The sequence below is a fragment of the Osmerus mordax genome, chromosome 4 (assembly GCF_038355195.1).
Source record: "Osmerus mordax isolate fOsmMor3 chromosome 4, fOsmMor3.pri, whole genome shotgun sequence".
NCBI lineage: Eukaryota > Metazoa > Chordata > Actinopteri > Osmeriformes > Osmeridae > Osmerus > Osmerus mordax.
In genome coordinates this window covers 19,176,217-19,199,329 of record NC_090053.1, presented here as the reverse complement: position 1 = coordinate 19,199,329, position 23,113 = coordinate 19,176,217, and the positions used below count along the sequence as shown (strand labels likewise).

General features: G+C 50.3%; 1 protein-coding gene across 3 annotated transcripts; it reads right to left on the bottom strand.

The window, feature by feature from the left end:
- Nucleotides 1–647: 647 nt before the first annotated feature.
- Nucleotides 648–21,128, bottom strand: zc3h18 (zinc finger CCCH-type containing 18). 3 transcript variants are annotated; one of them, XM_067235163.1, is made up of 20 exons: nucleotides 20,975–21,128; nucleotides 19,245–20,200; nucleotides 18,306–18,390; nucleotides 17,796–17,947; nucleotides 17,598–17,693; nucleotides 16,097–16,248; nucleotides 15,526–15,555; nucleotides 15,275–15,395; nucleotides 14,894–15,177; nucleotides 10,481–10,663; nucleotides 9,756–9,875; nucleotides 9,220–9,306; nucleotides 8,520–8,777; nucleotides 6,352–6,474; nucleotides 6,147–6,155; nucleotides 5,859–6,064; nucleotides 5,424–5,686; nucleotides 3,458–3,557; nucleotides 2,982–3,174; nucleotides 648–1,973 (listed from the first exon to the last, which is right to left on the bottom strand). In XM_067235163.1, the coding sequence occupies exons 2-20, from the start codon at nucleotides 20,184–20,186 to the stop codon at nucleotides 1,727–1,729; spliced, it is 3,651 nt and encodes a 1,216-aa protein (XP_067091264.1). In that variant the 5' UTR covers nucleotides 20,187–20,200; nucleotides 20,975–21,128; the 3' UTR covers nucleotides 648–1,726. The 3 variants fall into 3 exon arrangements, with proteins under 3 accessions (XP_067091264.1, XP_067091265.1, XP_067091266.1); XM_067235164.1 differs by lacking the exons at nucleotides 6,147–6,155; nucleotides 6,352–6,474; XM_067235165.1 differs by lacking the exons at nucleotides 6,147–6,155; nucleotides 6,352–6,474 and having other exon boundaries at nucleotides 10,481–10,660.
- Nucleotides 21,129–23,113: the final 1,985 nt, after the last annotated feature.

Here is a 23,113-nt window from a genome sequence, read left to right as displayed (position 1 = left end):
CTTCAGACGACTCAGACAACTTAGACAAGTATTACCAGGCATGCAAACAGGTCAGGGGTAAAAAAGGTGAGAACGACACGGCGAACCCCCGACCCTCTATGCATGCTCCCCCAGAAGAACGTTTCTTAAATTTTAAACCCACCAATCTAGTGCACTAGCAAAGAGGCTAGATGAATGTAGAAAACCTCTCCCCACTCTGCCCCTGATAGGCTGTGAGGTTTAGGCATTAGGAGTGACGATTGGTTCCAGAGCCAGTTCTAAAGTTGCGAAGCACGGGTAAAATGCTGTGTTGGCCAAGGCCACACCCCCCCCCCCCCCCCCTTCAAAATATTTTCTCATCGGATCTGCACAAATCACGTAGGTGACCCATTTTGGTTTCTAAAAGGTGAGTCTCACCATGCCTTTGCATGCCTGTATCACAAAGTATGCGGCGAGAGGGCTTTCCTGCAGCGTAACACCAAATATGTAAAGCACCCCAAAGGCCTATGGAATAGGAACGCTGACTTTCAAGCTGAGCCTGTCGTTTCAAAGGAATTCGAACACCTCATCTGAGGGGGAGCTCGACGACAATCCACGGCTGAGGCCGGACGCGAGGATGTTGAACGGTGGTGCGGCGGTTGGAAACACAACAGCACGCGTTCTCTGTTTATCAAAATAGTTTATTCAGAAGCCTCGTGTCACTAAAGCAATACAGACACTTCTCATCCTCAGATGTCCCCTTCACATCGCTCAGTCAGTCAACTAAAAATGCACAACACATAAAACACATCAGTTTAAACGCTTGAGAAGAAGAGTTAAGTAAAACAAAAATGCAGAAGATTACAAAAAAAAAAAATATCGGTACTACACATCAGTCAAATTGTTCTCTATAATCATCATACACTTAAAGAAAAGTCTGGTTTCAACATCTGGTTTTATTATTGTACATGGTGTGACAGCCAACATAGTCAGACACAGACACACAGTCCTGTGTTGGTGACCTTATGACCTCCATCCCAGTCTGTATACAGATGCTTGTGTAACTAGGATAGGACATGTACATTAAGTAATGGAGGTGCATTTGATTTACATCAAAGTTTGCACCTTATAGACTGCTCAACTCATTTCCTCCTAGTGGGTAGAGTAAATCAAGTGCACCCCAAGTCACAGACCCACAGGCAGTCTAGGATCTGTGGAGCAGGACAGTCTAAATACACCCCCCTCCCTCCCCTCCCCCCTTCCGTCTTTTTAGAGAATAAAAATCAACAGAAATCAACAGAAAATAAGACATAAGAGACAGAGAGATTGAGATGGCACACACAGCCGAGAAACTGCAGAACTAGGACTGTGCATCATGTGTGGTCACTCATCCATCCTTACAGAACAGGAAGATGGTTCTGATGCCCTGACTGGACTGGGAGAGCAGCAAGGGGGGGGGCACATCAACCCCCCAGCTGCTAACGTGTCTCAGCAACGTCAAACCCACACAACCTCTCTCTGGTGGCAAACAAGCAGAAAAGAGTCTGGTGGTAGCCATCTTGTTTTAGGAACAATTAAAGAGCGGCCATTTATACTGTGACAGACTCCATCTTTATACAAGTCCCGATCAGTCGCTAGGCGACCGTGCTGGGGGAGGGTGGGGGCCAAGAGTAGGGGAGGTGACCGTTTTTGTCCCTTGGTACTCGCCGTTGCCACGGACAACGCACACACGGCGGCCGCCAAGCCACGCGGAGATGGGGGGGAGTGTTTATTTCCCAGGGATCTTTGCCCTCTTGCGAGCGATGGCGTCCTCCACAGCCTTCAGTTGTTTCAGCAACTCCTCGCGACGAGACAGGGTGCTGCTCGACTTGCCTGACCCAGGCCCGGATCCAGAGCCGGACCCGGGCATGGGCCCAGGAGCGGAGCCAGGAGCAGAGCCTGGGCCTGGGGGCTTGCCTGCTGCTGGACCCGGGCCCTTCCCAGAAGACTTGGTGGGTGGAGACATGGGGCGTTTCCTGCGGAGAGAGAGAGGACACGACAGGGCGGCCTGTTGAGTTGACACCTCGCAATCAATCACATACTGGAATCCTATCAGGAAGTAATTGGTCACTTCAATGACATTACTATGAAAGGTACAGAGAAGTGTGCGTGTATGTGTTGTGTGTGAATGCGATCATAGATCAAGTGTAGGTGCGTGAGGTCTGCGTGACATCATGTTGACCTCCAGAGCAGAAGTAAGACTTCTCCCTGTCCTGTCTCACACAGAGGAGCCTGTCTGGGAGATGAGGTCAGGGCTCGCTCGCCTCAGCCTGCTATGACCTGACTGCTGCTGGGTCGGAGCAGGGCGAGCTAGGGGTTTCTCTGAACACACTGTGGCCAGTCCCTTCTCTCCAGACATTGTTTTCAGAAGGTCACCAGCATGACATGCAGCGAAAATCAATATCTGCGGCAAGTGTTAACAAACCTGCTATTGACATGTGCAGTTCCTCTATAGCTCTATGACAATTGGACGATGTGAATGAAAGGGAGTCAGTTGGCTGAGCGGTGAGGGAATCGGGCTAGTAATCCGAAGGTTGCCAGTTCGATTCCCGGTCACGCGAACTGACGTTGTGTCCTTGGGCAAGGCACTTCACCCTACTTGCCTAGGGGGAATGTCCCTGTACTTACTGTAAGTCGCTCTGGATAAGAGCGTCTGCTAAATGACTAAATGTAAATGTAGAATGGGACGACAGGTCGAAGTTAAGGTTAGTGAAAACTCGGACGGAGAGTGCCGTCCTTGTTAAGATTAATGATTAACTGGAGCTCTCTCAGCACCTAAATATGTGTGATAGCGGAATGTACTGAAAATCCCTAATAGAAATGTAAATAAATAACGTTGCAGAGTCTGGATATTCAGAAACTTTGCAAAGCCAAAGGGAGACTCCTACCCTTATAACAACCCTATGAAGCTGGATATTTATGCATTTCTATACCAGACCAAATAGGCGACAGTCATTTCATCATGGTGCTTGGCAGGTACCCACCTGTCTCCCTGAGGGCCCCCCATAGGCCTTGGGCCCCCCATGGGCCTGGGCCCCCCCATGGGCCTGGGCCCCCCCATGGGCCTGGGCCCCCCCATGGGCCTGGGGCCCCCCATGGGCCGCTGGCCTGGGCCTCCCCTGGGCCGATCCATTCTGGGCGAGAGCGGGGGTCTCCCCGGCATCCTCCTGTCCCGACCTGCACCACACAACAAATGTATGTATTTATTATTTGACGACAATGGGACGTGTGGTAAAAGGGAAGTGGACAGTTCCTCTGTGTGATATCAAGCAACAGAAACTGATAATGGACATAAGTGTAAGCTTGTCAAAGGGGGATTGCACCAACCACATATTTACATACGTCAGGGGTGGTTTTGGCGTGCGCACGCATGTGCAGAACACACACAGCCACTGAGGGAGCTGTCACCGGTTTCGGAATGATGTCATTTTGGGGGTGTAAAGTGTGTGCAAATACTCGCCTCTGTCAGGGGACATGGCCATGCGCTTGTTGGGGGGGGAGGGGAGCCTGTCCTTTTCTGAAGGCATATACCTCTTCCTGTTACCACGGTCCGCCTGCTGCTGCAGAGTGGAAAACAAAGGGAACGAGAAACAGAGTGAGTGTTGGACACCGAGAAGGTACTTACAGCCTGAAAGTACCTGAGGGACCCGACCCTCAAGTACGTGTTAATCATCTCTGTCGCACGGGTTCACCATTCACCCATGGCCATGTCCCCCCCCCCCCCGCCCCGCCCCTCCAGACCCCAAACCCAACAACTGTTTATGTAGCATCACTGCGAACCTAAACCCTGTCATCTTCATGCTAATGAGCCAACACATCACCACCACAGCTCTCGGCAAACTATATCTGTCAAGCTCTGTCGAGGAAAAATAAAAAAAGTTTGCAGTAAAGTCCATGAGCTGAGTGCACCAGCTGGGGGTACGCCTGGGTGTAGCGCTACGTCCGAAGTAGAACTGAAAGTTACGACCAACTTCAACTTACGACTAGTGCACCAGTTAGACTTAAGCCCTTTATGTGCTGCACCTGGGTGTACATTTTACGCCTAGTGGGGAGCAGGCGCAAGTTGGAAAATCGGACTAATATCCATGGTAATTATAATGAACAGTTTGATCGCACATGCAGCGCGTCTTGTTTATAGGCAACATATGGAAAGGGCATTAAGGCTAGAGTCGTCCGTGATCGCACAAATCCACTGTTAATTTTATTGGTGATCGATTTCCAAGCTGATTGTTTCTGTTTGTTTGTGTTGATATTATTACATTTCCCCATGAGCACGCTTCTATTCTTCCGGAAGTCACGATGGGCGCGGCCATCCGCGTAATCTCATTTCCGGTTTAGTTACTTCCTGGTTTCTAACGGTACTAATTTAAGGCTAATAGAGATGGCCAGCGTCAACTGTGCAGTTCGTGGCTGCCCTAACAGCTGGAGAAAACGTAATCTGTTTGTCTTATCATTGTTTTGAGCATGGAAAGAAGAGGTCCGAGTGTTGTGGGCCGAGATGCTTTGCACCGACCTCCAACCAAAGTTGAGGATCTGCGTCCCTGGCTGAAGGCACTGAATAAAAAAAAAACACACCAAAGTTTCCTTTTGTCTGCTCGTATCACTAAATGTATGGGCATGGCTGTGAGCGAAACAACTGCAGCAGTGCATCTAAATGTAATGTAAAGCTTTTGAAACAACGCAGCAATAAAATTATTTAATAGATGCGTCTTTCTAATTGCCATTAGATAGGAGGGAAGATTACAAAGAAATGGGGCCTCTTCTGTCGTTTGGAAATGGTTTGGTTTCAAGTTATCCGACATCGACCAACAAACAGTAGCCTACTCTGTAAGTTGTGTTGTCGAATTGTGCTAGCCAAAGGTGGAAACACTAGCAATCTTTTTCACCACCTGAAAGCCGTGCATGTGCGCGAATATGAATCTACCAGAATGCATTTGACAAATCCAATGCCAGGTTGGTTAGAATTGTGAAATGTTTATTGTAGGCCAACAGAATAGAGTATTCAGCCATGTAATAAAAGCTACTTACTAACCGAGAGTGAAGACATGCCGGGAAATAAACCTCGGTATCGCTTACTGATTTTACTCCATCAGTAAAATGTATTTTCCTTTTCTTTTGGTTTTCTTTACCCATGGCTTGTTTTGATAGGCTAGCTATAGAGTGCGCTTTGGATAGGCTCTTGAATGTGTTGCTTGGCAACGATCGACGCTTTCGCATTTTCACAAGGACGCGCATCTCAAGACCAGGCGGAGCTAGGACCGTGGTCTGTCAAACTCGGTGCACTTGGTGTAAATTCAAATCACAAAGTCGAACGTAGTTAAGACCGACGTCAGAGTTAAGACCAACTTTTTTACACCCAGCTGGTGCACTCGGCTCCAGTACTTTAGTCACTCCCATGGTTAACAGTCCTGCCATCCCATAATTACCTTGTTGAGGAGGGTGAGCTTGATATCCTTATGGGAGCCATAAGGTCCTGCGGGCCCCATATTGGGCTGGGGCTGCATGGGGTGGGGGTGAGGGTGGGGGTGAAGGTGTTGGTGGGGATGGGGATGGGGGTGAGGGTGGGGGTGGCCCCTGGCGCCCGGCCCAGACCTGGGCATGGGGTTGGCACCACGTGGGGGCATGCCGGACAACGGGTCCATCTTCCTGCGGTCCTCTCTGAACGGGCCCTCCTTCTTAATGGGCTTCCCTGGACGAGTCGTTGGAGAGGGGAGTTAGAGAGGGAGAAGAAAAAGGGGGAGACACAGAACAGGGTACAGGAATACGTCGCAGGTTCAGGCGGCGCACAACCACTTCCTGCTCAACACAGGGGGAATCCCTGGTGTGTGTGTGTGTGTGTGGGGGGACAGCAACAGCCGTACCTTTGTCCCTGTTGGGCCCTCTTTCGCGGGGCGGGCCGCGCTCCTTGCGGGGGGGCGGCGGCGGGTGGGGGTGTCCGGGAGGGGGGGAGCGGGAGCTGGCGGAGGACACGGGGCTGGCCAGGTCGGCGTACATGTCCTCCGAGTCGGCGCTCCTCACCGAGCTGCTGCTGGACGACACCGACGACACGCTGCTCACGCTAAGAGACCTGCGGGGGGAGGGGGGGGTTAGGGAGGCAACACACACACCTGCGGCCACGGCTAGGTCGGACAACTAAGTTGACACGGTACCTTGATTTTCTGTGGTGGTTGAACAGTGGGCACACGGCACGTAGGGGCGACAGTGAGAAAAAGAGAGAGGGGGGGGGAGCGAGACAGGGGGGGGGGGGGGATCAATACACATGCTACTTGGATAATTGACAAATGTATTTTTCTTTCCAAGCGACCAGTATTATAGTGTTAGAGCTGGGATCCTGTGATCGCCCAGCGCGTGTACCTGGACTTCCGCGAGTCAGAGGGCGAACGAGAGAGGGAGTTGGAGGAGGAGCGAGACCTGGAGCGGGAGGAGGAGCCTGAGAAGCTGCTGCCACTCCCACTCGCGCCGCCGCCCACTGTCCGCCTGGCGGAGAGACAGAGAGGGGGGAGCGAGAGCGAGAGGGAGCAGGGATAGAGAGGCAGAAGGGGGGGGGGGGGACATTGAAAGAAGAGACGGATGTATGCGTGTCTGTCGGGCACACTAGATTATCTGGGCGTGCTCTCCACATTTAAGATGTGTGTCGTAAGAGGGTAAGAAAGTCACCGGTCCTGTTTCCTTTCCTGGACTCGATCTCGATTCCAGGTATAATCCCTTGCTGCAGAGGCTGGAACAACAGGTATTGTTCGGAACAAAAAGTTGAGAAACCCCAAGAGTTCCCAAGAGGAACAACGTAATGCTCTCTGTTCTTCTTGCAGGACAACCCCCCTGGGTCCTTCTGGAGCGACCCGAGCCTCTCTCCTCCAACATTGAAAGGATGCCGAGCGCGTGTCAACATGAGTAACAACTCAGCTCAATTGGCAGTAACTAGACTGAGAGCAAACCAAGCAACGAGCAATACGAGGTCAGGGATAAGTGTCAGAGGTGGGCGTGTGTACGTCTTCAGGAAATCCGAATGGATTTCAACGCGAATCAACTCTAAGCCCCAAGCTCCTTACTTGCCAAAGAAGAAAGGGGCCAAACCGACTTTCACCTTCTAACCACGAAACGTGAATCATCCCTGTCATGCAATCGACCATAAACAAACCTAAAAGTGTGTGTGTGGGGGGCGGGGGGCCTAGTGTGTGTGTGGGGGGCGGGGGGCCTAGTGTGTGTGTGGGGGGCGGGGGGCCTAGTGTGTGTGTGGGGGGCGGGGGGCCTAGTGTGTGTGTGGGGGGCGGGGGGGCCTAGTGTGTGTGTGGGGGGCGGGGGGCCTAGTGTGTGTGTGGGGGGCGGGGGGCCTAGTGTGTGTGTGGGGGGCGGGGGGGCCTAGTGTGTGTGTGGGGGGCGGGGGGCCTAGTGTGTGTGTGGGGGGCGGGGGGGCCTAGTGTGTGTGTGGGGGGCGGGGGGGCCTAGTGTGTGTGTGGGGGGCGGGGGGCCTAGTGTGTTTGTGGGGGGCGGGGGGGCCTAGTGTGTGTGTGGGGGGCGGGGGGGCCTAGTGTGTGTGTGGGGGGCGGGGGGGCCTAGTGTGTGTGTGGGGGGCGGGGGGGCCTAGTGTGTGTGTGGGGGGCGGGGGGGCCTAGTGTGTGGGACAGTGCTTCTGGTGGATGGGACAGGGTTTTCCAGGAGAGTTTCCCTGGAGAGCCCACATGGTAGACCAGCCCACCCACCCACCCACTACTTGGGTCCTGTCCTGACCTTTGCTTATCTTCCTCATGACTGACCACACACACACACACAACACATGGAACTCCCACACACACACACAAAGAGCCTGTGTTCCACCTCGTATGGAAATTTAGCAGCCAGACAGATTCGAAAGCCTGCCACTGTGCTACTGATCACGTTTGGTGGAAGCCACCAGCATTACACGTCTACTGGTGTACTGTTAGGAGCGGGTAGGCCAGAAAGTAAATAACCAACTAGCTTCATATTCCATGCAAATGTATTTACACTTGGAGAACACATAGTTCATACAAACTAGTACAGGGGGCTTACTTAGACAGTAGTCCTTCACCACCTGACTGACTGATACTCAGATGTCCTCCATGTTTGTGAAACCACAGCATAGATGAGGGTGTGCGCTTCGAAAATCGTTTCTCAGGTACAATAAGCATTCTGGATGCTGTCACTTGTCTGTGGTGCAAAAGGTTTTGGCGTGGCCATGCTGACTGGTCAAGTACAGTTCATCGCCACCGGCACAAGGCGTCTGATGAGTGGGGGCTTTAGCATTACTGGGGTCAGCATTTGCAGGTTCAGTGTCGGTCCCTCTCATAATTAACAACACGCAAAGACACTTACTGATCATTTTTTATTTTGTTTACCTTGCTGTGACGCTCATTTTAGACTTGGACTGGAGAGTAAGACTTAAGTTGTAACATTTATTAAGTCTTAAGTTTGTTTTTATATAACCACGGGTTAAAACCAGGTTAGATGAGTTGAACTATACCTGGAACAGTATTGGTAGTAACCTCAGGGTACAGTAGTCTTACCTGCGGGGTGGGTCTTGCGGCAGTCTCTCCTTCCTGCGGCCCTCCCTCGGGTTGCCAGGTTTGCCGGGCTCCCGTGGAGGTTGAGGCGGGCGCGCCCCTGGCCTGGGGTTGGCAGGCTTGGCCCCCGGCCCCGGCCCCTCCCCAGGCCCGGGCTTGGGGGGCTTCCCAGGCATGCCAGGAGCAGGCGGGCTGGGGAGCTTCTTGGGGGGGGGCTTCTCCCTACGAGGGGGTGGCAGGGCGTCAGGCTTCAGGGGCGGTCTTGGGAGAGAAGAAGTCAGTGTTTGGCATGCAGGCAAGCACACACATTAACGGCCCCATCGACATCACAGCAGCAGGAGACATGATGGTGAATGCAGGCGTACAACATCACCATGCAGGCTCTCGTGAATATGAAAGATTGTACATACATGATAAAGGAATTGATGTGATGTACAGTAAAGGTACAGGCTAGCTGTCTGACTGGGTGAATGTACAGTAAAGGTACAGGCTAGCTGTCTATGACTGGGTGAATGTACAGTAAAGGTACAGGCTAGCTGTCTGACTGGGTGAATGTACAGTAAAGGTACAGGCTAGCTGTCTATGACTGGGTGAATGTACAGTAAAGATACAGGCTAGCTGTCTGACTGGGTGAATGTACAGTGAACATACAGGCTAGCTGTCTATGGCTGGATGAATGTAGTTAAAAGATGAGTGTATCTACCCTTTAGCCGGTACCGGCAGGACTTCTGGCTTGTTTTGGGGGATTTTCCGGCCTGAAGGCGAGGGAGAGGAGGAGAATGACCTGGACCTGGACACATAGACAGAGAGAGACACAGAGTTACTGTGTGTGTGCTTGCATGTATTAAAATGTGTGTCTATGAGGGCAAGTGCATGGGTGGCAAGGTATTATTAGTGTGTTGGTGTGTGCAGTGTTTCCTCTATGTTGATTTTGCCGTGGCGGCAAATCAAATTAAGCAGACAGTTCCGTTTCATACGGGGGGGGATGTTGTGTTTCGGACAGACCTGCCCCCACTGCAAAAAAAAGAAATCCTAAAGGAAACACTGGTGTGTGTATCTAGAGTGTGTGTGCGTGTGTGTGTGTATCTCGAGTGTGTGTGTGTGTATCTCGAGTGTGTGTGTGTGTGTGTGTGTATCTCGAGTGTGTGTGTGTGTGTGTATCTCGAGTGTGTGTGTGTGTGTGTGTATCTAGTGTGTGTGTGTGTGTGTATATCTCGAGTGTGTGTGTGTGTAGGGGACCTGGAGCGGCTGCCACTGAAGGAGCTGTGCTGGGACGAGTGGCTGGAGTAGGAGCTGAAGGAGGACGAGCGGGACCCTGACGACCCCGACCCTGTGAAGGAGGACGAGCGGGACGACGACCTGGGGGGACGACACAGGCATGAGGACACAGCACACACACAGAGAGAGAGACACATAGAGACAGACAGGGAGAGAGAAGGAGAGAGACAGACAGGGAGAGAGACAGAGAGAGACAGACAGGGAGAGAGAAGGAGAGAGAGAAGGAGAGAGACAGATCGAGAGAGACAGAGATCGAGAGAGACAGAGAGAGAGACAGAGATCGAGAGAGACAGAGAGAGACAGACAGGGAGAGAGAGAGAGAGAGACAGAGAGAGAGAAGGAGAGAGACAGAGAGAAAGAAGGAGAGAGACAGAGAGAGAGACAGAGAGAGAGAGAAGGAGAGAGACAGTGATCGAGAGAGACAGAAAGAGAGACAGGGAGAGAGACAGAGAGACAGAGAGAGAGAAGGAGAGAGACAGAGAGAGACAGATGGAGAGAGGCAGGCAGAGACAGACAGGGAGAGAGACAGAGAGAGAGAAGGAGAGAGAAAGACAGACAGGGAGAGAGACAAGGAAAGAGAAGGAGAGACAGAGAGAGAAAAGGAGAGAGACAGAGAGAGACAGACAGGGAGAGAGACAGAGACAAAGAGAGAGAGAGAGACACAAAGAGAGAGAGAGCGCAGCTACCTGGAGGAAATGGACAGAGAGACGGAGGAGCCAGAGGGCCGGTGTCTCCTCCGCCCACGTGGTGGGGAGCCCATCCCGGGTCGTCTCCGTGGTGATTTGGACCTCCGCCAGGGGTCCTTCCACTCATCTGGCCGCTTCACCATGGTAACCATCTCCTTCTTCTGAGGGGGCTCCATGGGCCTGCTGGTAGAGAGGGAGAGTGAGGAGGAGGAGGAGAGGGAAGAGGAGGAGGGATGAGGAGGAGAGAGGGAGGAGTAAGATATTTACCAGTAAATAAGTTTATACGTTTAAGACCGCAGGTTGCGTTCAGTGCTAATTAAGCTACTAATGTTGTGCCTTTCATTAGTAACAAGGCAATAACACAATGACGACCTCAACAACAAGCCTGCCTGGTCAACCTACACTGAGAATGGCAGTTCTGCACTAGTCAGGTTCTATGGGAGATATGCCAAATACCAAAAGTATACCCACTGTGTGCTCACTTGAGGTACATATCTGAATGGGTGAAGAATACTTCCTCTATTTGGCCGGACATTTTGTTTTTTAATAACATAAGATCATTATTTGTGCGAATCCGACAACAATCAACAGTCCTTAAGGCATGGGGGTCAGTCTGCTGTCTGGATGGGAGGTTCAAATGAACTTCCACATTCACCTCAATAATAACAATACAGGTAGGTGTAAAGTTGTATTTGAGCTGGCTCCTTTGGAATATCTTAGACTTATTCTACACTCCACAACAGATCACTTTTAGAGTCAGGTCGATCTATCTGAATTTTCTTGGAACAGATTTTTCATCCATTGTTTTACAGTCTAGCTCTGGATAAGAGCGTCTGCTAAATGTAAATGTGTCTCCTGTACCTGAACAGATAACCAGTGACTTATCGGCAATGTAAGATATTTCCTGTACCCTCCTGTATGTTTGTAAGTGCAAAGAAAACAAAAGTTCGTCAGAACGATCATGACTCCAACGTCAAGCACGGTGTTTACTTTCACTACGTCACAGCACGTTCAGGCTGGTTTCAACTAACATGAAATTCATCATTAATCTGCTCTGGTGTCGTTAAAATATTGATAGGAAGAAATTGAGGAAAGAGACTGGAAATTCCCAGAAAGGAAGGACAATTTGTGTGTGTGTGTGTGTGGGCACAGGAAGTGCTAGGAAGCTAGGTGATTAATGCATTAGTGCATGTAGAGCCAGTTAGAACTGTTGATACCGTTTGACAAACATCACACAGCTATACTTGGGTACATTCACTCTTGGTGGTGTTACAGTCGCTCTTTTCAATCACGCATACTTCATTTGTGCATCATTATTTCGGAGCGGTGTATAACTTGCGTATGAGTGTAACTTGTGTATAATTGATTTTTCTACACTGTTGTAATGATGCAATTTCCCTAAAAGCTCAAATGCAATATCGATTTTTTTTGTTGCCATAATCCGTCCGTCAATGGTGACAGCAACAAAGAACAAAGATGAATTAATGAAGGTTTTTGTTAAGAGAAATTACGGATGTAACCTTTTATACTGCATAAAAGAATCCTGTTGTTCAGCCTTTCCTTGTCTGCAGAAATAAGAAAGCCCCACTTGAACACCAAGCATGGCCTAAACATTCCGACCATTATGTTGAAATTTTTATTTTATTTTGTATTAACTTGACCTTCCAGGGGGGGCGGGGGGTGCGGGGCGCCCCCCTAATATAATGGTAGGGGAAACACTGCTGACAGTTACCTTCACTCAGTATGCCATCTGGTAAGCCTAGCAGGGTCAAATCTTCGCCCTGTAAAACAGGGGTGGTCAATCCTGGTCCTCAGCGGCACCTGAGGACCAGGATTGACCACCCCTGCTGTAAAGTGTCCACTCCAAAACGCACGCACACAGGCGCGAGAACTTCAGGACGAAAAGGAGTTCTTCAGACAACTTTGTACCACCATGTGTTGTCTCCTTGCTACATGCGCAAGCACATAAAACGTCCTTGACGTCATCGACTCTGCAATAACAGTTTTACTAACAGTTTTTCTAGCATACGTATAACAGATCTAAGTTCAAGTTTGATAAAGTGCAGTGTTTCCCCTACCATTATATTAGGGGGGCGCCCCCCCCCCCCCCCCCCCCCGGAAGGTCAAGTTAATTTTGTAAAAAAAAAAAAAAAAGTTAATATTTTTATTATTATTTTTTTTTTTAACATAGCGCCAGATCACAAAATAAGTCATTTAAGGTTACCTTTCCTATAAAACAGGTCTATAGCTTGCTCTTTTATTAAACAAACTAAATGGCTTGTCTGTTGGAGACATGTACACACACACCTGTACTTTCCTTCCACAATGACAAGGAGCAAGAGGGCCAATAAGATATGGTCAATACACAAAGAGCTAAAAATAGACAGCTATCTATATCCAGGACATTCTAACCACCGCACCTAAGAGCCTGCTAGCGGTGCAAGAGGTACACAGGTCTGTACACACACCGGGGGGGTGGAAACCCGATTCACCAGTTAGACAAAGCAATCTTAAGTGGGGGGTGGGGACAAAACACGAGCAGCGTTTAACCTTCTCGAATAAACACAATGCGAAATGAGGAATCTATGAGGCAAGACTCTTGGAAAATCTGAGCTAGTGATGTAACAGAGCCTGGCAGGCTGGTGAGGTAGATGTAAACAGTAAAGCAACTCCATGCTAGGGGCTCGCCCTTGAGTTTCCACTGTTGATTCCAAGACCGTGTACCCAGTCCTCCAACTCAAGGCTCCCCACCCGTCTCTCTGTCCCTGTGAGGCAGCCTGGCTGTCTTCCTTCCTGGCATCATGATGACGTCGTACAGGAGACCGCTCCACTCCCGTCTCTCCTACAGGTGGCATTGAGCAAGGATGGACTCTGGTGGCACTGTGACAGGTTTCAGTCTGTAAGTCATCTACCCTGCCCTCCTGCCTGCCTGTGTCACTCTGCCTGCCTGCGTCACTCTGCCTGCCTGCCTGTCTCACTCTGCCTGCCTGCCTGTCTCACTCTGCCTGCCTGCCTGTCTCACTCTGCCTGCCTGCCTGTCTCACTCTGCCTGCCTGCCTGCCTGTCTCACTCTGCCTGCCTGCCTGCCTGTCTCACTCTGCCAGCCTGCCTGCCTGCCTGTCTCACTCTGCCTGCCTGCCTGTCTCACTCTGCCTGCCTGCCGGTCTCACTCTGCCTGCCTGCCGGTCTCACTCTGCCTGCCTGCCTGCCTGCCTGTCTCACTCTGCCTGCCTGCCTGCCTGTCTCACTCTGCCTGCCTGCCTGCCGGTCTCACTCTGCCTGCCTGCCTGTCTCACTCTGCCTGCCTGCCTGTCTCACTCTGCCTCTGTCTGTCTGACTGCCTGTCTCAGCCACTCTCCCTACCCGCCTGTCTCAGCCACTCTCCCTACCCGTCTGTCTCAGCCACTCTCCCTACCCGCCTGTCTCAGCCACTCTCCCTACCCGTCTGTCTCAGCCACTCTCCCTACCCGTCTGTCTCAGCCACTCTCCCTACCCGTCTGTCTCAGCCACTCTCCCTACCCGTCTGTCTCAGCCACTCTCCCTACCCGTCTGTCTCAGCCACTCTCCCTACCCGTCTGTCTCAGCCACTCTCCCTACCCGTCTGTCTCAGCCACTCTCCCTACCCGTCTGTCTCAGCCACTCTCCCTACCCGTCTGTCTCAGCCACTCTCCCTACCCGTCTGTCTCAGCCACTCTCCACTCTCCCAACATGCATCACCACCCCAACCGGACATGCAATCTAAAACCTGGCAGCATGGAGCAGCTGTGTGATGGAGATCTGCGAGGAGAGGCACGCCTACGGAAAGAATCTCGAGATAGCACCCGCAGGCATCTTACAAGACACCTTGCGGGTGCTATTAGGCAATGATGGAGTCTGTGACAGCAGTGACACGGACTGGAGAAACAGCACCCTGGATACACACGCATGTTTGTCAAATCTGACCGGTTAAACCAACCTCAGTCCACACACACGCACTGCTAAAGTTCTCAGTTAGTCACAATCATGACAAAATACAATCACAACTTCCTTAAAATCGCCACACCTCAACACTCGCCAGATAAAGAGAAACAGAAAACTTCCCACGTGGAACCTAGCTAGCCACGGTCCATCCCCAATAAGTCCTGTTACACAGCAGTACTGACCTGAGGGGCATGTCTGTTACACAGCAGTACTGACCTGGGGGGGCATGTCTGTTACACAGCAGTACTGACCTGAGGGAATGTCTGTTACACAGCAGTACTGACCTGGGGGGCATGTCTGTTACACAGCAGTACTGACCTGAGGGAATGTCTGTTACACAGCAGTACTGACCTGGGGGGCATGTCTGTTACACAGCAGTACTGACCTGGGGGGCATGTCTGTTACACAGCAGTACTGACCTGGGGGGCATGTCTGTTGGAGAGCAGTACTGACCTGGGGGGCATGTCTGTTGGAGAGCGAGGCACTTTCAGAGGTTTCTCCTCCTTCTCCTTCTTCTCCTTGGGCTCCTTGGGCTCCCGTAACGGCCTTTCCCTCGGTCTCTCCTTCTCGTCTCTCTTCAAGCGGTCTCTCTCCCACTCCTCCTTCCTGCGCATCCTTTCCTTCTCTCGCTCCCTCTCTCGCTCCCTCTCCCGCTCTCTCTGCCGGCGCTCTCTCTCGCGGTGGTCTCGCTCCCTCTCGCGGTCCCGATGACGCTCTCTGGGGTCCCGCTCGCGCTCCTGCGTGAGTGGATGATTAGATAAGTCACACACACACACACACACAAAGCTGTGGCCCGGTGTGTACTCCCAGTGCAGCGGTGGTGGGGGTACTCACAGTATAATGATAGGGTAGAGGGGGGGGCTCTGTGTACTGGACTCTGAAGTTCTCATACTGGCCTCCTCTCCACAAGGCTTCCATCTCATAGTCATAGTATGGGTCTGGGTATGGTTCCCCACTGCAGACACACACACACACACACACACAGTTTCTCTTGTGCTGTCTATGGCTAGTGACGTGGGCCAATAAAGCATTTGAAGAGCAAGAGGAGGCATGAGAAGGTTTGTCTGGATCAGGTGCTCACTCACCCGTAGAGAGGCTCTCTGAAGTCAATCTCACTGAGGGGGGAGAACAGGAAACAGAAGACTGCTGGTGAAACAGTGGCTAGCGACACAAACGCAACACGATGCAGTCTCACTCTATACATACACACACACACGATACTACTGATGCAGACAGTAGCACAGACAGTCTGCTGTCCACTGACAGTAGACAGACTGTATTTCAGATCTGTGTTGAAGGCCTTCCACCCTGGCAACAGACATCAACCCTCATGACAAATGTGTCCCTAGTGCTTTCCACTGGTGTTGTCTGGACTTTACAGTGCTGGGCTTTATCAATGGGACTTTTTTCTGGGTCAGTACGGCATCAGGCAAAATCAGTCAAGCACAGATACAGGCCAGATCCGTCAAGCACAGATACAGGCCCGATCCGTCAAGCACAGATACAGGCCAGATCCGTCAAGCACAGATACAGGCCAGATCCGTCAAGCACAGATACAGGCCCCGATCCGTCAAGCACAGACACAGGCCAGATCCGTCAAGCGCAGATACAGGCTGTCTGGGTTTGGCGTTCATCCAGACTTCCTGTTGGTCTTACTCTCTGATGTCGCGTGTGATACGGTAGCTGCGCTCCCTGAAGAAGTCGTTCTCTTTGTCGAAGTCTCGTTCGTCCTCCCCGATCGTCACGTTGAAGCGTTTCTCCTCAAAGTCCGGTTCCTGCTCTTTGCGTATCGTAGCCTTCTTCAACACCTGTGAGGTCGTCACATAGATGAGCAAGCACACACACATTATCACATGCCGTGAATGTAACAAGGGGGAACCTCGACGGTCTTAGCAGTGCTGGGGCTGTGGAGAGGAACTGAGGAGTAGTCTAGTCTGCTTTATGCTTATTCGGGTCTGCGGTCTTAGTTGTGCGGCCTTGTTGTGTAGATGGCCATCGCATTTGTTTTGCACTAGGCGGCGCAATCGAGCAAAATAGCAGTTGGTTTCGTTGTAGCGCAAGAAAACCTCACAGAAGGAAGATACTGTGGTTTGGCAAAAAAAAAATATTTTGGGCATCTTCCCCAATATAGATAGGTAGCTATCTACCATCTATAGCAAGCTACCTAGCAAAAAAACTTTATGGTATGACAGGTTACCAGAGAACCAGTAAAATTGTATATGAGGAGATGGACAATGAGCTGGAACTTAAATGTAATTAGAAACAGACAGAAGACGCAACAAAGCTCTTGGGGGGGGGGGGGGGGGGGGGGGGGGGGGGGGCGTTTGTTAAAAAAAAAAACTGACAGTGCAAATTCACAGTGCTAAAATTTTGAAAAAGTTATTCATATTAGCGTGGTTTTAATGCTATTTTCCAAGATGAGCAATTTATTTGAGTTTTGTTTAAAACTTTATTGAAAATTGAAAGGTTGTGGAAGTAGGCCAGACATTATTATAATAATCTGGTGTATATTTAAGATTTTTTGACACAATTTTGAAAAAAGTTAAGATTTGCGAGGATTAAGCTATTTTCAAAGATTTGTGATTTTCTATCATTTTATTTGAAACTTCATTGAAAAAGTAAAGGCTGTGGAAGTATACCAGACATTGTTAAGATACTCTGGTGTCTGTTTGAGGTTTTATATTCCTAGAAATATTATAAAAGGGTGAAAACAACCCATACCAAATGGTATGGGTTGTTTTCACCCTGTCCCTAACGCGATGCTGCAAAGTAGCGTCTTCCGAATGTGAGACGAATGTCGAATATGAAACGAACTTCACCTCGGTCAATTAACACACTGTTTCGATGTATTTAGTGTGAAATGCTCCCACACCTTGGATGACTTGGGTCGTACTGATTTCTCTACCTTCGCCATGTGTTTCAGAACAACGTTACTCAACAACGTCTCTCCGATGGCCTTTCCTCTACCTCCGCTCCGCACTCAACTAAACTTTTTTTTTAAATACTCAAACATCTCCACGACATATTGAGTGGCGTAATAATCGCGCGACACAACGAATCGATAATGAAATTCGTTGCCAATGCTTTTAATAATCGATTTAATCGATTCATTGTTGCAGCCCTAGTGACAATGTCCATGGCTTTGATGGTGTCGTACCTCTTTGGCATGCCTCAAGCCCCTCTCCCAGGCACTCTCGACTGGGGGCTCCACTGGAGGGGGGGGCGGGGGCAGCTCCTCTACCACAGGGGCACCCTGGTGGTGGTGAGGAGGGGGGCACAGTTAAACCCACGACACACAACCATACTCAGAAAGACACACATTAGAACATAGTCAGAACACTAGAACATGGCATACCCAGGGGTTGTTGGGCATGAGTGCGTGTGGCGCCCCCCCGGGCGGGGCTCCGTTAGGGGAGAAGGGGTCTGGCTTGCTGATGAGTGAGTAGTTGCCCTTGTCGTTCACCCCAGGGTGGATGAACCTGCAGCTCATGCCCCAGGTGCAGTTTCCTGTGGACGGGGGACAGATGATGGTGAGGATTAGTTTAAGAATGACTTCTAAAGATTTGAAGAAGAAATGTATTCAAACCCTTTTCTCTCCAATTTGTGATGCAACAATAACTTCCATCATTGATGTAAAGCCCAATGGCTCCCTCTACTGTTAAGTTTCAGTATTGGCAAATACACTGCAAATGAATATGTTTGCTCAAACTGACTGGTAGTTCATCAGCTTCATTGATAATTATATTCACATTAATGACAATTAGATGAATCAACTATCAATGAATCATTAACACCTCTCATTGTTATGTTTGTATGCTCCTGTATATATGCGTGTTTGTGCACTTCTGGAGTCTGGACCACTCACCTTTAATAAAGAACCGACAGATTGGCCGAGGTCTGATCTTGCGGTCCATGGGGTCTTTGACCTCGCCCTCCTCCAGGTCATCATCCTAGAGAGCAACACACCACACATCATCCCTAACTCATACTGAGCACCACACATCATTCCTGCATCATCCCTACATCCTAGAAAACACCACACATCCTCCCTACATCTTACAAAACACCACATCCTCCCTACATCCTACAAAACACTACACATCCTCCCCACATTCTACAAAACACCACACCATCCACACAGCCTACAAAACACCACATATCCTCCCTACATTCTACAAAAAAACACATCCTCCCCACATTCTACAAAACACCACACCATCCACACATCCTACAAAACACCACATATCCTCCCATCCTACAAAACACCCCACATCCTCCCTACATCTTACAAAACACCACACATCCTCCCTACATCCTCCAAAACACCACACATCCTCCCTACATCCTCCAAAACACCACACATCCTCCCTACATCCTCCAAAACACCACACATCCTCCCTACATCCTCCAAAACACCACACATCCTCCCTACATCCTCCAAAACACCACACATCCTCCCTACATCCTCCAAAACACCACACATCCTCCCTACATCCTACAAAACACCACACATCCTCCCTACATCCTCCAAAACACCACACATCCTCCCTACATCCTACAAAACACCACATATCCTCCCTACATCCTCCAAAACACCACACATCCTCCCTACATCCTACAAAACACCACACACTGTATCGCCCCCATGTCCTACATAACACCACACTGACGTGTGGAGGATTCCCTCCACGTTTGAGAGGTGACAGAAGAATACACAGCATCATCTCCGTCCTCAGACAACTCCTGTTCAGACTGTACAGCCAGCCTATGGGAGGGATTCGACCGGGACCCTGTAAAGACTTACATCGATCTCTCCCTCATCGATCTCTCCGTCATCCTCGTCCTTCTTTTTGTCCCTGAACGAGTCCCTCCGCCCCCTCTCCATCGCCCTGCCGTCCTCGGGCCTCTTCGCCTCTTTGGGCGACGGGGGCAGGATGCGCTTCTTCTCCTTCTTCTTGACGCTCTTGTTCTCTCTGTCCTCCTGCTCGTCCTCCCCGGGACCCCTCTCGCCCTCCTCCTCGTCCTCCTGCTGCTGCTGGGGGGCGCTGGGCTCCTCGGGGACCTCCTCGTCATAGTCCAGCTCATGTTCGTCCAGCTCTCTGGACACGGAGGACGCCTCCTCCATCTCCCTCATCACCACCACCCTCCTTTGGTTCCTCTCGTCCTCCTCGTCCTCCTCCTCCTCGTCCTCCCCCTCTCGGGGCTCGACACCCACGGATGATCCCACGCCGTCGTCCCCTTCTTCCTCCTTCCCAGTCCTCCCTCGCCCTTCGTCCTCCTCCTCTTCGGCCAGGGAAAACCTGGGCCTTCCTCTGTACGGTTCTGAATCAGGAGACTGGGGCGTGTCCTCAATGACTCTGTCCTCGCCCTCGTCATCCTCCTCAGCTGATTGGATGGCCTGTGGACCATCCCCATCGAACAGAACGACAGTCTCCTCATCCTCCTCCTCCAGCTGCTCCATCCCCATGTGTTCCAATCTTCCCCCTGCCTGCTCCTCGTCCTCAGGGTCAGAGACAAGCTCCTGGACCACCTTCTCCTCCTCTTCCTCCAGCTCTGAGTCCCCTCCTCCCTCACCGTCCTCCAGCCTGTCCTGATCATCCTCATTGAGGAGCTCGCTGTCTGAAATCAGTCTGTCCTCCTCATCATCCTCCTCCTCCTCCGGAGAGTCCAGCAGCTCGTTGTCCGACAGCCCCTTCTCTTCCTCAGGTGACTGGGGGGACAGGGTGGGGCTTTCAGGAGTGTCCATCGGAGAACGTGCCACTGGGGAAAGACAAATACCATGCAAAAGATGGTTAATACGTGAATAGAATATGGTATATTTGACAACCAAAACGTACACTGGTACACATGACTACATATTATGTTTCACAACACAAACGTTAGTTGGAACATAAATGTTATGACCTTTACTTAAAATTATTGTATGTATATTACATAATTATCTAATAAACCCCTTTCAATATCAAACGTTTAAATCTGTGTTTGGTAGGTCATTTAACGATGTGCACTAATACCCAGACACCAGATTAGCGGCACACAAATTTTGGGGGAACAAAACATGGTTGAATGGGCTAGCTAATGTTCTATCATTCAATCATCCCCGAACCTAATTGGTAAAATGCAAACTATTCGATACTAATTTAGATAGTCCGCTTTCAATAAATAAAGTATAAATCTGGAAACTGTCCATTCGTCAATAAGCTAGCTCTAGGTACTAGCTAACTAATGCTAGTTGCGGTCTGGCGACGATGTGGATCACTGATAGGCTACCCAGCAACAGTTAGCCAGCTAGGCTAGGTAGGCCCTAAATTTGACAGCGCGGTGAAAAAGACACGATACATTAAACATATCTCCAAACTATACAACTAGCGTGTTTTAACAAAGTTCCGACCAAATACACACACTAAAATCAACTTGACACGGACAAAATTGCTCTACGATCGGCTATGAAAGCATGCTTTTCTACAATGCAGCCATCCCTTTCTCACCAACCAAGTTGCTTATGTCCGCTAATATTTGAAGGAATTCAGTCACCTTTTCAGCCTGAACCTCTTTGAAGACAGGGTCGACGTCTTAGGTACTACCCAGATTTTTTATTTCAGTTTTTTACTCTCCAGTGTAAATAAGTGTATGTCTGATTTATCCGCTATGTTGAAGAAAACAAAAAAACCTACACGATACAGAGAGAGCGGCCATCTATGGCGGCCATTACCTTTACGTCATCAAGATACGACCGTGTAGATCGCCGCGCTCACGGCACCCGTGCACTCGTGCACCCCCTCCCCTATCTTAGATCAAATTGCCTAACCAGAACCTGCAATTGAAAGGAACATTTGAGTAGTTCAAACAGATATAGGATTAGTGTTGAAGGAAACAGTACAATCCAAACGCGAACAAGAACATAGAATAAATGCACCTAAAAGTTATAACTGTAGTGCTTGTTTGACGACTTATTTGAAAACCACGTCCTGAGACGAAAATGGCAGCGTCTGAGCGCTAGGGGGGGGACATGAGTCATGAAAAGTAAGAAGCGCTCAACTCCTTGGCACCAAGGAATCAGCGCACAAGTGAGCGTTGGAGAGGTATGATTAGAGCGCATAGAAGACAACTCCATGTTAGTGTTCTGGTCCACCGAACTGTCCACTGGCTAACTTGGATAAATAAGACAAATCTGATCCCCACTAGGCTATATTTGTGTCATAAAAGACGGACAGAATTTGCAGATGGAGAAGATATAGAAGTGGATAGTGTGTCACACTTGGTAGCAAAAATGGTTATGAGGTAAGGTTATTCGCGTTTTGACTTGACCGCTGGCAGCTGAAGCGTAATATGTAAATAAGTTGTGATTAATTTTGTATTTGCTGAAGACCATAACCTATGCAACATTGTCAGTCTACATATACTGATAAAAGCCTAATTACAATAATGTATTAAGCACTTGTTCGCATAGAACCAACCATGCAATCATAGTAATTACATCTGTAACAGTACTTTTAGTAGGATTGCTGAATGTCACTTTTTTTTTAAACTAGCCTAATGATACACCATGTTCTTGGTCCAGTCAGATTATTGCTATTGATGCAAATACCTGCTTATCTTTTTCTCATCTCCATCACATGGCATTATCTATGACCAGACTAGTATGTTGTTGTGGTAGGAGTTAGGTGCTTGTTAAATGAATAATGCAGCTATATTTTATTCATTCCTGTTTCACATGACTTGTCTTTATGGAATGACATTCATGTCATTCATTTTCATTTCATCAATATTTATTAGTCATGATATGTGGTCATGAACTGTCCAGATGCTTGTGGGAGTCTGACTACATAAATCTGTAGGATAAGAGCTGTGGAAGCATGGGGATAGGCTGAGCTACGTACCCAAGAGACAACATCCAATTCCAGGGTGGGGGTAGGGAGGAGACACTGGGGGTAGGGAGGAGACACTGGGGGTAGGGAGGAGACACTGGGGGTAGGGAGGAGACACTGGGGGTAGGGAGGAGACACTGGGGGTAGGGAGGAGACACTGGGGGTAGGGAGGAGACACTGGGGGTAGGGAGGAGACACTGGGGGTAGGGAGGAGACACGGGGGGTAGGGAGGAGACACTGGGGGTAGGGAGGAGACACTGGGGGTAGGGAGGAGACACTGGGGGTAGGGAGGAGACACTGGGGGTAGGGAGGAGACACTGGGGGTAGGGAGGAGACACTGGGGGTAGGGAGGAGACACTGGGGGTAGGGAGGAGACACTGGGGGTAGGGAGGAGACACTGGGGGTAGGGAGGAGACACTGGGGGTAGGGAGGAGACACTGGGGGTAGGGAGGAGACACTGGGGGTAGGGAGGAGACACTGGGGGTAGGGAGGAGACACTGGGGGTAGGGAGGAGACACTGGGGGTAGGGAGGAGACACTGGGGGTAGGGAGGAGACACGGGGGGTAGGGAGGAGACACTGGGGGTAGGGAGGAGACACTGGGGGTAGGGAGGAGACACTGGGGGTAGGGAGGAGACACTGGGGGTAGGGAGGAGACACTGGGGGTAGGGAGGAGACACTGGGGGTAGGGAGGAGACACTGGGGGTAGGGAGGAGACACTGGGGGTAGGGAGGAGACACTGGGGGTAGGGAGGAGACACGGGGGGGGGGGGGGTCATCCAGGGCCATCAAGGACAGTATAGAATCC